At 35.1% G+C, this 17,551-nt stretch overlaps 1 protein-coding gene across 7 annotated transcripts in view; it reads right to left on the bottom strand.

Annotated features, from left to right (window-relative positions):
• The window catches only part of LOC115209092 (proline-rich protein 5), a 214,023-nt gene that overhangs the window by 37,759 nt on the left and 158,713 nt on the right, over positions 1 to 17,551 (bottom strand). For 5 of the 7 annotated variants that reach the window (XM_029777213.2, XM_029777209.2, XM_029777207.2 and 2 more), the window contains one exon: positions 2,582 to 2,659. In XM_029777213.2, coding sequence (XP_029633073.1) covers positions 2,582 to 2,659 — 78 coding nt within the window. Of the gene's footprint in view, positions 1 to 2,581; positions 2,660 to 15,484; positions 16,165 to 17,551 lie in introns of those variants that run through there. The other 2 variants (XM_029777208.2, XM_029777212.2) reach the window with 2 other exon arrangements.

The raw sequence follows: 17,551 nt of genomic DNA, 5'->3' as shown, positions 1-17,551 counted from the left end.
GGGATAAAAATAATTTACTGTTTTAGGTAGCAGTACCATAAAATCAGCAATTTTATGAAATTGTTCATTCACTTAAAATACTAAGTTAAATCCTCTTGCAGATATAACTGGGAGAAAGATGGATTCTACCTGACAAGATAATTTGTCTAGGATACACAAACTAGACAACAATGAATATTCAATTGTACTGAAAGAAAATGATGTTCTAGGACTCCAATTTCTCTACATTTAGACAAATTTCTGAAGGAACACGTCTTTGAAGAACAGTTTTGTAGTTTTCTTGCGTAAATTAGTATTGGAGGTGGGTATTCTGAAAGCATAGTAGTCAGAGTTAGAACAAGTTAGAAAAAGTTTAAGGTTGTATTACCTATGCTGGTAATAAAGGATTTGTCTCTTAAAGTGAAGGACAGAATAATATGATGCTTGTGTATGAAATGCAATGCTATATGGTAACCAACAAGATGTGGGCCTTGAATACAGAGAATGTGTAAAAACTAAAAAAAAATGAGCAAATATTCCACATTGGATGATGAATAATAAAATACAAATGAACTGAAAAAAATTAGAATCAGTGCGGTATGTTAGAAAGGAGGTATGGGTGGGTGATACAAATGGAGAATGACAGTTGGAAAAAAAGAGCAGTGACTTAGTATATGGAATCAGTAGAAGGAAGAGACCAAGGAAGACATGGGATGAAGTGAAGACTAATCTCAAAGATATTCAGCCTCATAGAGGAGATGACAAAAGACCAAGGTGATTAATGACATACAGTGCTAAAGAAGATCCTGCCACCTTTGGAAGCATGGTGAAACAAATATTAAAATGCTGAATGGGTTGAACAGCTTGACTGGAGATGGCAAACCAGAGGATTACACCGAGTTCCACTGTCTATTTTGACATGGTTTTTACAGCTGGATGCCTTTTACATGGAACCAGCAAGGTCAGTGTAGCATAATTTTCATGGCTGGATGCCCTTTCTAATGCCAACCATGTTGGAGTGGACTGGGTGTTTTTCATGTGGCACCAGCATTGGTGAGGTCAGTTTTGGCATGGTTTTTACAGCTGAATACCCCACCCAATGTATCCATGCTTCCTTCACCACCTTAATACCCTCTAATCTCTCTACCACTCACTTTCCCTTCTATTTATTGTACCATGATGTCAGTACAATAGGTGATATATCTGTTCAGTTCCCACTACTACCATCCTTATCACTGTACATCTTATCAAGATGCTTGTGTAATGAAGGATTGCTTTAGATCTGTTAATTTCCAATACATATTACCATCATTCTTTCAACCAGCCATCACTCCCTCTTCTCCAGGCCACTTGTTATTGTCATTCATCACTTTTTCTTACCATCAACCATTTATTAGTGTTCATTCAATCTCTTTAGAAAGATGTTTGTCATTATCATCTATTACACCCAGCCATTATTATGTTGATTTCATTTACTCCCTCCAATACTACCCTCTCATTGTTATCACTCTTTCTTCCTACATATACTCACTCCTCTCACCTAATAACCGATAATGTTTTTTCTTTCAGCACTCTCCTAGCCACTTCCTTGGTCAGGATATCTGGAATAAATGGAAGCATTGTAGGGTACAAGGCAACTTCAGTGTTAGTGCTATGGTAAAATGACCAGAACACTACAGAGTGGGTGACAAATGAATGGAGACAACATAAGGTTGAGAGTACAATGAGGAGAGCCTTTTAGTTTGGCTGAGAAAATGACAACCTCTCCAGCATTGGTGCTATGATAGAATGCATCCCACCCTAAAACCGTGCCAAAAAATGGAATCTGCATGGCTGAATTAGTCTGATTTCCTGATACTAACGCCAAAGTATAGAATTTCTCCTAGTGCAAATAATTGCTTTTGTTTTAAAGTGTCTTTAAATATCTTTTTAACATTTGGATAAAAATATAGTTAAACAAAATCTAACTGTATGCACCAAAATTGAGGTGTATAAGATTTGCATTCTACCAGAATGCAAAATTTATACCTTATACTCCTTCCAGAAAAGTGGGCTAAAGATTTTCCACATGCACTGCTTAAATATATCATTGAGGGACGTTACTAAAACCATGGTACTTAAACTGAAATATGAATCATATATATTCTTTATACAGAGACTACTGCACTGGCTCCAGCACAAATTATGAAAGGCGAACAATTGCATTTCCTAGGAAAATTCAGATGGAAAATAGTAAATAGAAAGACCAGTGACACTTCAAAAACATATATATAAGGCACATGCCATCAACACTGATAACTGAGAAATGACTATAACAGTGCCCCCAGACACTTCAATTAAAAGAAGAAAAAAAACCCCAGCTACTGAACAAGAACAATACCCTTAAAATCAAAACAGGCCATAACATTCATTAGCATGAAATGCAACAAATACTTTCTTCCTGCAATGGACAATTCACTCCATACTCTTAAAATGTTCACCCCAAACTAAAAGATGGCACAGATCACCTGAGCAGAAATTTTGCTAATCTTTAAATATTTCCTAGAGTAAAAAGTAGATGCTTAAATGATAAAATTATTTTGATAAATACAAAATATCTTACCTCAAGTTTGATTGTAAGGTATAATAGGAATATGGTAATGGGCGTCTCTGAAAGATATGAAGTACAGCATCTTGGATCCTGCAAAGAAAATAGAGAGAAGATTTCTTAAATGAACACCAGCAACAAATCTATAAGAGAAGAATAACAAACTTTAGAAACATCCTTCACAAGAGTTCCTAACTTTTCTCTTGCAACAGCACAATGACAGTCACTACATATATGAAAACATTACTGTACAACATCCCTTCTAAACATGAACATTGCCCATTTACAACACTCAAGATTGCTACAAAGGCTTATGCCTCACCATCATTAGGATTTCTCCTGAAAAGTGTAAAAATTCTCAGTAAATGAAGACTGACTTCTCTTGAGGATCAGAAAAATATTTCAAATCCTACCAAAATTACTAAACCTCCATAAAACTCAGGTGAGACCTACAATGAGATACTTTTCAAATACCAGAATTGATACTGCTGCTACACATACTGACATCACAGACTGCATACAGAAGAAAGGCCATCCAACTGATTAGTAAGAATTCACTCACCAATGCACTCCAACCTCTGATCCACAGACATATCATTTCTCTGTTGTCTACCACATCTACATCAACTGCTGCTCTTCAGAGTTGGCTGAGATCATGTTCACTTCCACTCAAGTACTCAAGTCACTCATCTCCATTCATCACACATTCTATCCCACCCAATTAAAATCCCACACAAACTATTATCCAAACCCTTACTCCTCAGAATGATGGCACCCTGAATTCCCTTGCTGCTTATGTTTTACATACCATCATAAACCAACAACTTCCAGTTTTCAAGAGGAACATTAACATGTTAGTCTCACAGGTTTCAGAAGGTCTACAAAAGCCACGGGTACAAGCTTTCCTCCAGACGAATTATATATATAACTGGTTGCCCAAAAGTAACTGGAAACATTCTGTGGGACAAACCCGTTGTAATTCAGGCTTCTACCACTAAAAGCCACTTGATGTGGCCCTGACTGGTGGTGTTGACTGAGGTTGTACTGCCATACAGTGCATCTTTGTTTTGCAGTGCTTCCTCCCTGTTCATTGATTTTTGTGATGGCTGAAACTCTGTTTCCTGCTGGGGAAAATGGCAGCGGAAACAACTGTCATACTTCAAACAGCTTACAAGGATGCTGCCACAAGCAAAACAAGTTTATGAGTGTTTTCCACACTTCAGGAATGGTAACTTGAATACCAACCTCTTTCAGGACAGGACATCTGCTGACTTCCTGAAGGAATGAAAATATGAAAATTCATGAACTGATCTTGGAGGATCATCACCAAACAATTAGCGAACTTGTTGCTATGACCGTTGTGTCCTGGAACTCCTGCTAACGAATTTTGAGTGAGGAATTGCAAATGAAAAGAGTTGCAGCCTCACTTGCTCACAGAAGAGAAAAGCAGTCATGACTGAATGCATGTCATGAACTGAAAGAACAGTTGAAAGTTGATCTGGACCTTTTTTCAAAGGTGATCGCTGGTGCTACAGAATTTGCAGATATGGAAGAAGTGAAGAAAAAATGACGAAGGCATTAAAAGGCATCACTTCACAAGAGTTTCAGCACTGCTTCAAATAGTGGAAAACACACCTGGTCTGATGCGTTGCTTCAAATGGAGAATACTTTGAAGTATAAAACCAAGTGAATAAAATAATATTGCAAAATTCTGGTTTCTTTTGGGTATCCCCTTGTGTATGTGTGTATGTGTATATATATATATATATATATATATTTATATGCAATTAGGTGTATGTCTGGTCATAGTAGGCAATGGTTTCACATCTATAAAGGGCTTAGCTCATGGATGACTTGTCAGACTCTAAAGCCGAAGGGATATAATCCTTCAACTTTGGGCAAATTATATATATATATATATATATATATATATATATACTAGCAGTATCACTCGGTGTTGCTTGGGTTTGTTTCGACCCTTTAGAATTGCAATTTTTGAAAAGTAAAAATTTTGCATTATGCAACTTGTTATTCTCTTCAAGTGAACATTTTTCCAGTTGAAATACACCGAAAAATGGTGACACAGCAGTCAAAAATCGTAAAAAAATAGGTATTTTCATAGAAAAAAGCACTTTTTTGATGTAAATAATTTTTGGTGTTAACATGGTCCGATTTGAATTATCTTCTAAAGAATGAAGAGCAAGCCTTCTTCTATCATACTCTCAATTTTGATCAACTTGCGCTGCAGTGTCTCGAAGGAGATAGTGTTAGTTGAAGGCTACCAAACCTGCCACACACAGACAACCTCAGCTTTATATATATAGATTTGCTACACACTACTTTCCATCTTTAATAATGAAACTTGGTAGATCCAAAAGTTAAACACACAGACACAAATTGAGTTTTATATATATAGATTTCTCAACGGGGATTTCAGGGAGTCGCTGGCGATGTATCGTGATGATCAAAAATCCGGCCTGCTAAAATTTGGTTAAAGTGACTCAAACTGCAGACTCAAAACAAAATGGTCACATTTAATTCAAAGTGTTAAAAATGTTATGAAAACAATTGGTATGTGTTCACAAAGTTCAAATGATTAATACGAAAAAACCCTCCAGGCTACATCCTGAAAATTAATTTCTTTGCCGAATTTCCACAATGTTTACGGTGATTCGTTTTTATATCTTGATTTTTTATTTTTCATGCAATTTACGCATGCTTGCACGCGTGGTGAACACAGTTCACGTCAGACAGCTGACTGAGTAAAGTTCACTATTCAATGCATGGGATAAGGCCTAAACAAACACATTATCGATTTTTGCATTTGCGAGATGAATTTCGGAACAGAAATAGTGCAGTTCAATTTTCATTCACCTAAACTTTAAGTGACCCATTTTTGGTGGTTCTACGATTTGTTGGCTAGGAGGAGATGTGCCAGGAAGTTAAACACACACAGACACACAAGTTGAGTTTTATATATATATATATATATATATATATATAAATTTATATAAATAAGGATAAGATCATTATTTAAAATACTGATCATATCAAGTGGCTAGCATTGGAATAAAAACCTCATAGGTAATAATTATTATAAAAATTATAATTAAGGGCATCTAAAAGATACCACCATGCTAGATATAGCAATACAGATAATTAGTTAATTGAATCAATTCCCAATTCCATCAATTGTATTTGATGGAGGGAAAAAGTTGATCTATGCAGCATTTGAACTCAAAATATAACAATACTCTGAAGTGTATTTTTTTTTTTCACAACAGTTATTCTATCTTTCTGAGTTCAACTTTGCTTTTTATCTTTTCAGGATTATGAAATACCAGTCATGTGCAGTTGCTTGGCAGAAATGTTAGAGTGTGTGACAGTTGCCAATACAGAACTACAGTTTGAGTTAAAGTGTTAGAATTGTTTCAACTGAAGTTGACTTCAAAAGTCATTTGCGTCTGGGGACAACTTGGACAAAGACTATACCTCAAGTAAGTTTGGTAGAGCAATTTACATTTCATTCATAATACTGAAAATGCTACTACATTAAAACTTATTCCCCCTTTTCAAGAATATTGTTAGTATAAGTAACAACTGTCTTCATCTGACAAAAACTAATTCATAAACTCAGTTTACCAGAAGCTCAACTTCTGCCCTACAACACTTGTCACATTAATCATGATGTTTTCTAACATTGGTGCAAAGCTACAAATAGTATGAAGAAGCAAAGTTGATTAAAATTGATCCCATTTCTTGACTGGTGCCTATTTTATCATCTGTGGAAGTATTAAAGACAAAGTTGACTTTCATGAAATTTCAACTTAGAATGTAAATAACAAGATTAGTACTCTCCATTCTGCTTTCTACATAAATCCTAATATTTTACTTTTGATTAGGTACAATATAATTTTCTTTATGGTAATGGTTTAGTATAATTAATAGAGTTCAATATAGTATTCTGCACTGTAATGGCTGTTGGAAACCACTCAACCACATTGATGTCATTGGGCAGGACACAACATGATCTAGCAATATTAATATGATACAGAAGTTCCTGGTGTTGCATGGCGAAATGCATCTCAGCTGTGACCATTTAAAGAAGAAAATATTGCTATGAAAGGCAAAGTCAATATAAGTACTTATGAGCATGGGAAGTAGAGATAATGTAAAGTATTTAATCCAATACATTTCTGCCAACTCATTGTTATCACATTACTTTGTGTGTGTGTGTTTGTGTGTGTGTATTATATATAATGAAAAATTAATTGATATTAGAACATGACTACAAGGTTGATAGAATTGAATCCAGTTTATGACATGCACTTATACTATTGGCTCCAGAGGTATGAAATTCAAAGCCAATCATCACAGAATTTGAACTTGGGACAAATAGGGAGATAATTAAATACCACAAGCCCAGCACTTTATCTATATGCTAGTCACCAACCTTAACATTAATAATATTAATGGTTTCTAGCATGGATACAAGGCCAAACATTTTGCAGAACAGTATGATCAGTTATATCAACCCTTCTGCTTGGTTGCTATTTGTTTTACAGACCCAAAAAGGTTGAAAGAGGACCATGTGGGATCTGAATGTAGATTGTAAAGGGATATAATTAAATGCCATAAGTTTGTTGATATACAAATTCTGCAAACTACTACCATCATCACTGACAACAACGACATTATGAATAATAATATGAGCACACAGATACACATAAATTCTGACAGGCTCAAGAAAATTATAGGACAATTGGATAGTATCTGATACAAAATGAATAATAAAATTACAAACCACCAGCTGCAACTTTATGATAGACTTTCCTAAAATCCATGAAAACTGTCAATGAGAGACAGAGACAGTCAGGTAAATGTCCTTAAGCACAAACTACAAGTAGTAAGTCAAAAGCTTTGTCATAAGAAATTACAAGAATGTACGACTATCAGCTGCATGTTTCTATTAAACCTACAGGTGGTTTCACAACATGAAAAGTCATACCATCCATACCCCCAAGGTTGTAAAGATATCTCAAGATGATCTACAGTCATTTGCGAGGGAGTGGGGAGGCTAATCTATAATGTAAATAAACAGCAAAGCTGCAATGCATTATGGCTAAATAAGCTATGGAGTAAAAACTGTGCAATGTTTCTCTCAAAACTTTATCAGTATTTCCTGACAATTGTTGCAAAACTACCAAATGGAAAATCACTAAGTGATCCAGTTGTTGGTTATTTGTACAGAAAACTTATGAGGATGAAACAGTATTCATGGCTTTTGCCAGTACTCTCAAATCAGTGAGGTTGATACCATTAATGTTCCATTTAAACTATTACAAGCCAACAACTGTAGGTAAGATAAGTAAGGAGAAGATTCCAGAGAGCCAATGTTCTGGAGAAAAAGAACTGGGTATAGTGTTAGTGTAGGGCTGGGGTGATGGTGGACATAAGGGTGATAGGAGCAGGAGAGATGAGTAGGCTGGAGGTGCCTAAGTAGTGGAAATAGGAGATCCACTAACTCTGAGGAGCAGAGGTCATTATAGTAGCAAAAAAAAAAAAAAAAAGAGATAATATGCCTGGGAGCTGGAGGCTGAATGTTCCCATTTGTAATTGAATGCCAATGTGGACCTCTCTTAAGTTTTGTAAAGTGACAGTAGCTGATAGGAGTTAAAATACCTTCTGGCCCTGAAGAGAAGAGCTAGCCTTTTGGGATGTAGTCCAAGATAAATTAAAAAGGTCCTTTTGTCAAGAGAGATCCTTGATAGAGAGGCCAGTATTAGGGGTGACTGAGGGCTCTAGCCAAGTATTGTCTATATTTAAAGGGGGTGTTGTGTTTTCTTGTTATGAACAGTGCTTGAGTTTTTTTTTGCTGAAGGATACTGTGTTTTCATTTATGAAATCAATGCAGAATTAGCGTGTGGTGTGCCTGTTGTATGTAGATGTATGGCCAGGGAAAGAAAGGAATGAAGAGTTGTGTAATATGTATAAGAGTGGGTATTGTTGGATTTGGTGGCATGTAGGTTATTCATATATAGTAGGAAGAGAGTGGTGGGCATAAGCAAACCCTGGCAGACACTAAAGTTGACTAAGAATGGAGCAGAAAGAGCTCCATCAACACATATTGCAATGATAATTTGAAAAGAAGCTAGTGATCTGAGAGACAAAAGATGAATGGAACTTGTAAGAAGTTTTGATACAGTTGCATACTAGACATAATGTCTAAAGCATTAATGCTGCATGACATAAGAAATAGGTCACCAGGGAACCTAGTTCTGTGAAAGCTGTACTGGTAGTCACTGAAGAAAGAGTTTCAAAGTGATGGAGATCAACTTTTAATGGCTATTCCATTAGAGGGAAGCTCTAAACCTTTTTAAAAGGACAATGGATGGTGAACTTGATGTGAACTAGTTGATATCTACATGAATAACACTCATAGCTAAGAACCAAATATCTACACTTTTTTAGTCAAGAACCTTAAGTTGTAATCAATATTTATAACATCAAGACAGTTTAAGTGTGTATATATTTCATAGTCAATTAACCAGATGAGGGTATAGATATCAATGGTCTCACAAGGTCACAAATCTGAGAGAGGGGATAGTTAATTTATATCATTCCAGTATTTGACAGATATTTGTTTTATTAAGCCCAGAGAGATGAAAGATAAGATTTTAATCAAAGCTTAAAGAATCAAAACAAATGCAATGAGGCTTTTTATTCAATGCCTAACTATTCTGCTGATCCAATGCCTAAATAAGAAGTCTTAGTAATTTTCTTAAGATTGGTGTAACTACAAGATCACATTACTACAGAAATTTGCTCTATTATACAGCAAGGATTGTTCAAAAGGTCCTCAATATCTAAGGAAACTGGTTGTGACCTAGGATTAAGGATAGTGATTATAAATGTAACATTTGTGCATACCATTATATAATAATTATTTCAAATTTTGGCACAAGACCAATAATTGTTTAGAAAACTAATTAGATCAATCCCAAAGCTTAATTGAGACTTCTTTTATCAACCCTGAAAGGATGAAAGGCAAAAATTGGCAGAATATGAACTCAAAACATAAAGAGCTGAAAAATGCTGCTAAGCATTTTCTCTGATGCACTGAGAGCTCTGTTAGCCAGCTTAATGGTAATTGCTTTAAATATAACTACAAAGTCAGAAATTTGGGGGGAAATGAGTTTGTCAATCAAATTGACTAGTACTGGGCAGATACTTTAGTTAATCAACTACCATTATGATGAAAAGCAAAGGTGACCTCAGCAGGCTTTTTAATCAGAGCTGGAACAAATGCCATAAGGCTTTTTCTGTAAAGATTCTGCCAATTTATTGCAATAATAATGTAAAATCAGCATTAGAGAGGCAATGCATACCTTGTGCGCAGATAAATATTTTCGTAGATTATAGTGTGGCTAACAATGCATTGCTTACCCAAGCTTTTTAATTGAACTGAATTAAGCTTTGTAAGTGTTTGACTAAACTTGCTTACTGGGAAATTTGTAAGTTTGATTTTTTTTTTTAAAGTATCACCATTATAGTTATTTATACTCCGGTGAAATAAAGAAATCAACTCGTAAATAAACGAAACCCTCAAATCCATCACTGTACACACACACAGAGTCACATATCAATGTACGTATTTATGTATGTTTGGAGATAAACCAAATTTTCATCATTTTGAGCCACTCACCCAATGAGTATTTCTGCCAAATTTGGTGAAAATCCGTTCAGCCATTTTCTAGTAATTTTGAAAACACACAAAGACGAGTGATTACAATACCCTGCATTCGCTTACACATGCAGGTTAATAATAATCCTGTCTACTATAGGTACAAGGCCTTAAATTTGTGGGAGGGGTTGATTACATCAAACCTAGTACTTAATTTATCGACCCCAAAAGGATGAGAAGCAAAGTCACCGCTCAGTGGAATTTGAACTCAACTGGTATTTATTCCATTGACCCCAAAAGGATGAAAGGCAAAGCTGACTGTGGCAGAATTTGAACTCAGAACATGAAACTGGAAGAAATACTGCAAAGCATTTTGTCCATTGTGCTAACAATTCTGTCAGCTCACTGCCTTAATAATAATAATAATAATAATAATAATAATCTTTTTAAAGTGTACACAGGCCCTTTCATACAAATGTTATACAAAGTGTGGGAATGGGCAAGACAAAATTATATAAAAATGAAGGGAAAGATAAGGATGTTATATAATGAACATAAAAGATTTGGTGTGAATTAAAAATCAAAAATAAAACACAATTGTCATATCTAAAGTTGATCAATTGCAAGCTCTATTTCATTAAGAAATACAAAGTGACTTTTGTTTGGCAACACTGTGTGTGCGCGTGTGTGTGAGCATGTGAGCACGCACGCGTGTATGTGTGTTGTTTTTGTCAAACATATTATTAGAACCCCTCTCAAATTCAAGTGTTTTTTTTTCATAGATATATATTTCTTCCAATGTCATGTGCTTTGCTTCAAATTTAATGGGTGGGGGGAACAGGATTGGATGTTTTTTTTCTTTCTACAAGTTTAAACTTCCTGGAAATGCATTCACCTTAATGATTTTTGACTTCATGAACCTTACACATTACTATTATACTTGTGTCATCATCATCATACTGACATCCACTTTTCCACACTTGCATGGGTGAGATGGAGTTCATTGAAGCATATTTTCTACAGCTGGATGCCCTTCCTGTCATCAATATTTGCCAGTTTCCAAGGAAATATTTCCACCATAGCAAGATATGTTCACACAAAATATCAGAAAAGAATGACACTCTTCATGTGTGCATGTGTGTGAGTGAGTGAGTGAGTGAGTGAGGGGAATGAGTGAGTGAGAGAGAAACAGAGAGAAAGAGAAAGCGAGAGAGAGATAGAGAGAGAGAGAGAGAGAGAGAGAGAGTGCGAGAGAGAGAGATTGAGAAAGAAAGCGAGAGAGAAAGAGAGAGAGAGGGAGGGAGAGAGAGAAAGGGAGAGAGAGAGAGAAAGGGAGAGAGAAGGAGAGAGAAAGAGAGGGAAAAAGAGGGAGAGAAAGAGAGGGGGAGAGAGAGAGAGAGGAAGAGAAAGATTTTCAGTTTCCATCTACCTAATCTACTCAAGTCTGGGGCTTTAGCAGAAGACTTGCTGAAGATGCCATGCTGTATGACTGAACCCAAAAACAGAATGTGGTTGGGAAGAACAGCCACACCAAAAAGGGGAAAAAAGTTATCTAACAGCCTTTTTTGTTGTTATATATATATATACCATATAGGCAGACATTGAAATATTCAAATACTACTCAAATGAAAGTAATCCTAACAATTGTTTTTTTATGCAATTTAAACTTGTTAGAATACTTTCCTCATTAACCACAACAATAAAATAGTAACCATTTATTTGCCATAAGGGCAATACATGAAAGAACATTGCAAAGATAAATTAAAAAAAAAGAGGATTACGCAAAATAATGGAAAAACAAGCCTAAAAAATATAGTATACAAAAATGGATGAAATGGGATGACCCACCCAGTATGAACCCCCAGAGATCTAAGATGATTGGCTATCAAGAGCAGATATCTTCTCCCAGCTGTATTCTCCAGCCTACAGGCATATTCTGAGATTATACTGGAAAGTAGTATCTCCCTTTCTAAGTGGAACTTGAAAGTTCATGAAGGATTGGCCAAAGAGGAAAGCATCTCTCTTCAATAATCTTGATCATGTCCACCATTCAATCTCTTCACCATATCTACTAGACAGAAGAGAACTGCCCTTCTAAGCTAAACTAAAGATGTATGTGCATGTGGGGGGATCCACATGTTGGACTTGGCCGATAGCCTGGTCCATCCTACATATGTTAATAGCTGTTCAACATAAGTTGCAAGTCAGTAATATTCACTGAATCAGCACTAAGTGAATAAGCGTGAGCAGAACATTTGGACAGGTCAGCTGACTGCAGTATCATACATGTAGTTTATTAATGATATGAAGAAAGAAACAAACAAAATAATGACTGAGAATTGCAAACAGAGACTTGGAGTTTCTGATTGTGGTGCAAGACCAAAAACCTACTAAAAATATTTAATAGCAGAATAAAAAAGTAACTGAAAAACTATGGAGGTTTTTAAGAAACAAATCCTTTTGTTTTTAGCTACTCAGTCTCAACCAAAAGAGAATATATGAAGCATGCGTGAGCGTGCATGTGTATGGCATGAAGTAAAGCTTTTAATGGTTATTCCATTATGGGGAACCTCTAGTTGTTGCCAAAGCATCCTTCTAGGAGAGGGACACTTGTTTGTCACCTACACTTCAAACCATGCAGATCTACAACAGGACTGAGAGGTGATGGCTAGAAAGTCAGAAATGGCACAGTCAATGATGAAGCACAGGGAAACAGCAAGTATTTGTGAAGATGGAGCAATAATCATCTATGCATGCACACACACACACACACTTTCCATACATTGGAAACCATGTTAGAATTAAAATACACACAGCAAAGATATGGTGTAAACCAAACATTCTCAACTACTTAAAAGGCATGTATATTCCTTTGAGGAAAAATGCAATGTGTTCATGTAATTTAGTTTTAAATATTATGAGGTTTGTTTGTTTTCAATCCACATATAAATCCTTTTTAGAGAGACATTATCATCTTTCAGAATTGATATATTAGTTAAGATTTCTCATTTTGCTAGCTGATTGTCTTTGACAATAATATTTGTTGGGTCTTTTTAATATAATAAAAATTTCTAAAAGGCTGATGGACATGCCATAACCCTTTGTGTGTACTGATGAGTGAAAAAAGGTTGTTGCTGTTGGAAGAAATGCTGGAATAAAAAATACAGACAAGGTCTCAAAGAATGACAAAGTTATCACTCTTTGGAACATGCCAATTCATATAGATTAAGGCAGATCTTTAGACATTATTATCAAAGACAATCAGCTATCAAGAAGAGAAATCTTAACTAATATATCAATTCTGAAAGATGATAATGTCTCCCTAAAAGAAATTGAGACACTATCCACATATAAGGATTTATATGTGGATTGAAAACAAACAACCCTCATAATATTAGATATCTTGGGAAAGTTTAGAGATGTAGACAAATGCATAACTAAAATATTAGGAATTACATACACACAACATATGTAAATAAGCAACTAGATATTGCTCACATATTACAGTAGGAAAACTCAAAAAAACAAAAGTAAACATTGTCCAAGACACTGATCTGTGCTGTTGGACAGCAAAAGCACAAAAGTAAACATGTGGTTTATAATTTTGGCACAAAGCCAGCAATTTTGAAGAGAGGAGGCAAGCTGATTATATTGTCTCCAGCACTTGACTAGTTTAGTTTATTGACCCTGGAGTGAAAGACAAAGGTGACCCCAAACAAAATTTGGACAATGGCATTTCTTGTGGCTCTTTACAATCTAAGAATTTTGTCTGCTATGCTAACAATTCTGCCAGCACACCACTCAGATAATGTTTCACCAACATACAACAGATTTTAAAAATGTCAAGCTTTGAATGGGATGGTGATGGTTAAATTAACACTGAAACATTCATACTTTAGCTATATTAGATATTGCATGACACGTGGTGGTCAAGAGATCAAGTTCATGAACTACAAAATTGAAAACGGACTCATGTAGAGATTTTGCATTTGTACAAGGCAAATACAATATAGCAACAATTTGCATAGACATTCATCCCTTGATGGTATAAATAAAAACATACGTTCAACTTGCTCACACTCTCAAAATACTATTTATAAAGATGTATGGATGTTGGATTGATACTGGATTTTCTATCAGTATTCTAGATATAGTCATCCACTATTTATTGTAATCTGTTAGGAGCTTTAAAATATGGATTAAAAACCAGGGAAAAGCTTAAGCTGTTTTGTTGAGTACTTGAAGTAACTACACATACTCTCCTTCACTGGCTCAAATGACTGGCTGCAATCAGCTCCAACACACTTCCTGCAACTAGAGGTCCTTCAATCCAGAAATAGTTAAAAACATTAGCACATTACTAACATTCTACAGCCACCATCACTTTCACCTTATTCTCTCTCCCAAACTCTGTGTTATGTTTTTATATTGGCAACTAAAATATATCAAAAGAAATTGAGACTGAAAGTACCTTATTTCCACTGAAGCTGTCAGAACCTCTATCACATGAAAAGATTTATCAGAAAAAAAACAAAAAAACACAACATACGCTGGCTCCACATTACATCCTATACAACCAGTACTTTTCATTAAAGAGTACTTAATGACTCTCAGCCAGACCAGACTGCACTTCTAGGGTTATCGATAAGGTACACCACTGAAATTGTGTTCACCATGGTTACTGCAATAACTCAATTACGAGTAAAACACTTCAAGTCTTATCTTTCATTTGCAAACCACACTAATACAAAAATCTCACGATGCATCAACATCTTTTTTATTTTCGTTTTCAATCCAAGTCATAATGATGCAAGCCACATTTAGTCAATCTTAGTATTACTAATAAAGAAAGTAATATACATTACTTATAAAGAAAGTAATATTTATGTTGTCCTGTCTGCTTTTTCTGCAATTTTTGTGCTGCAGATATTATTCAATCATACCAGAATAATGTTTATTATTTAAAAGCAACAAATCTACATTATATATATATATATATATATATATACACACACACACACACACACACAGCGTGTCCATACATTTGTACGTGTGAACGACGCTAAAGCTGGGCAATGCGCCTAAGATCCCAGATCAGACATTTCATACTCAAGCTGAAAAAAAAACTGCAATAATTTTCACACTAACTTTTTCCAAATGAGAAAAAAATATAAAGAACGAACAAACAAAAAAGCAAAAGAAAGAAAGCAAGAAATAGCCGAAGAAGAATTTACATCAACAAACCTTATCCTGCCAAGGGACTTTCGTTTTCTGGAAATTTTAGAACCTAAATGGTTTGTCATGAGATCAATGTAGCGATAAAATAAGTCGGGGTCTATGAGAGGGCTACTGTTGTGTAAGGTACCAGTGCTGTCCAGGCAATTCATTTTAACTCATTTGAATACCAGCTTATTATTAGCATTACCACATCTGCTATTTGAGAATCCCGTGGATTTTTGTGACTGATACAGTTTACTCCTGCACAGTCCAAGAAATTTACAATTCTTTTATCACGAGATCGATTCTTCCATTATTGGTCGAACAACGATACCTTGGTTCAGTAACTACAAACATTTCCATCCATTGTATTCTCGATAAAAATCATGATACACATCAGTATTAATAAATTTTCTTTTCGTTTCCCCCGATTAATGAAAATAAAAAACAAACAGTCTTTTTAACTAAAAGGTCACTCGTCATGGGACATGCAACGTATTGCGTGTGTGAGTGACCATGCAGAAAACAATGTCCCACGTCCTGAAAGATCGACATTAATAAATAGATTCCAAATATAATGTTGAAAAACAAATGATAATCCGATCAACAGCGTAGTAAATGTAATGAATAGTAAGACGGAGAAAGAAAAGGAGAGAATAGCCTGCAGTTGTTGGTCATGTTATCTACAACACACACTACTCACTTATCAAAGGAATCGTTACAAATATCGGCTCTTGTTTACATCAACAAGACGTTCTCGGAACAATAAAGGCGGATATACGACAGCCAATATCTGGCCGGATTCCCCGGCATTTTACACATATTCACGATCCTCTATTTTCCATATATAGATTTCCGGCTCTAGACTGTGGTGAATAAACCCAGTATCAACAGGTTAAAGAAAACATCAACAAAGACGCACAAATATAGACACGTACAGCAGATGTGTGTATGTCACGTCATGTATGTGTGTACGCGAACGTTTGTAAACAAACTACTTGCGGTTAATTTCATTTCCGTATATATCCAATATTTAATGAGTGCTGTCTGAATAACAACTAAAAACGAAAGAAAGGGTGGGGAAAAACATGACTTTGTAAAAAATAAACATACATATTCAATGTGGTTATACATATACGATTATATATGTGTGTGTGTGTGTGTGTGTATACACACACACATAGGTATATATCCACATTCACGTATGTCTGTGTACATTACATACGTATATACACACACACACACAAAACCACACGTACACACAATGTATATATAAAATATTGTATCTACACAATATATATTATATATATATATATATATATATATATATATATATACAGACTAATATGTATATTATATATATATATACGGATATATATTTTTACATACATACACACAGACACTAATAATACGTTATATATATACACACACAAACACTAATATTACATCTACGTACATACACAAACACTAATATTACATCTACGTACATACACAAACACTAATATTACATATATATATACATACATAAATATTACATATACATACATACACAAATATTACATATACATACATACACAAATATTACATATACATACATACACAAATATTACATATACATACATACACAAATATTACATATACATACATACACAAATATTACATATACATACATACACAAATATTACATATACATACATACACAAATATTACATATACATACATACACAAATATTACATATGCATACATACACAAATATTACATATACATACATACACAAATATTACATATATATATATCATCATCATTTAACGTCCGCTTTCCATGCTAGCATGGGTTGGACGGTTTGACTGTGGGCTGGCGAACCAGATGGCTGCACCAAGCTCCAGTCTTGATCTGGCAGTTTCTACAGCTTGATGCCCTTCCTAACGCCAACCACTCCGAGAGTGTAGTGGGTGCTTTTATGTGCCACTGGAGAGAGAGAGAGAGATCAGGACGACAGAAACAGGTGTGCTACCACAAAGGAAATACATGCTTACCTAACCTGAGGGAAGTGCAGGAGAAAGAGAGAGAGAGAGAGAGTGGA

This window comes from Octopus sinensis, linkage group LG3 (genome assembly GCF_006345805.1).
Source record: "Octopus sinensis linkage group LG3, ASM634580v1, whole genome shotgun sequence".
NCBI lineage: Eukaryota > Metazoa > Mollusca > Cephalopoda > Octopoda > Octopodidae > Octopus > Octopus sinensis.
Note: the sequence above shows the minus strand (reverse complement) of the source record. Positions and strands in the feature narration are given on the sequence as shown.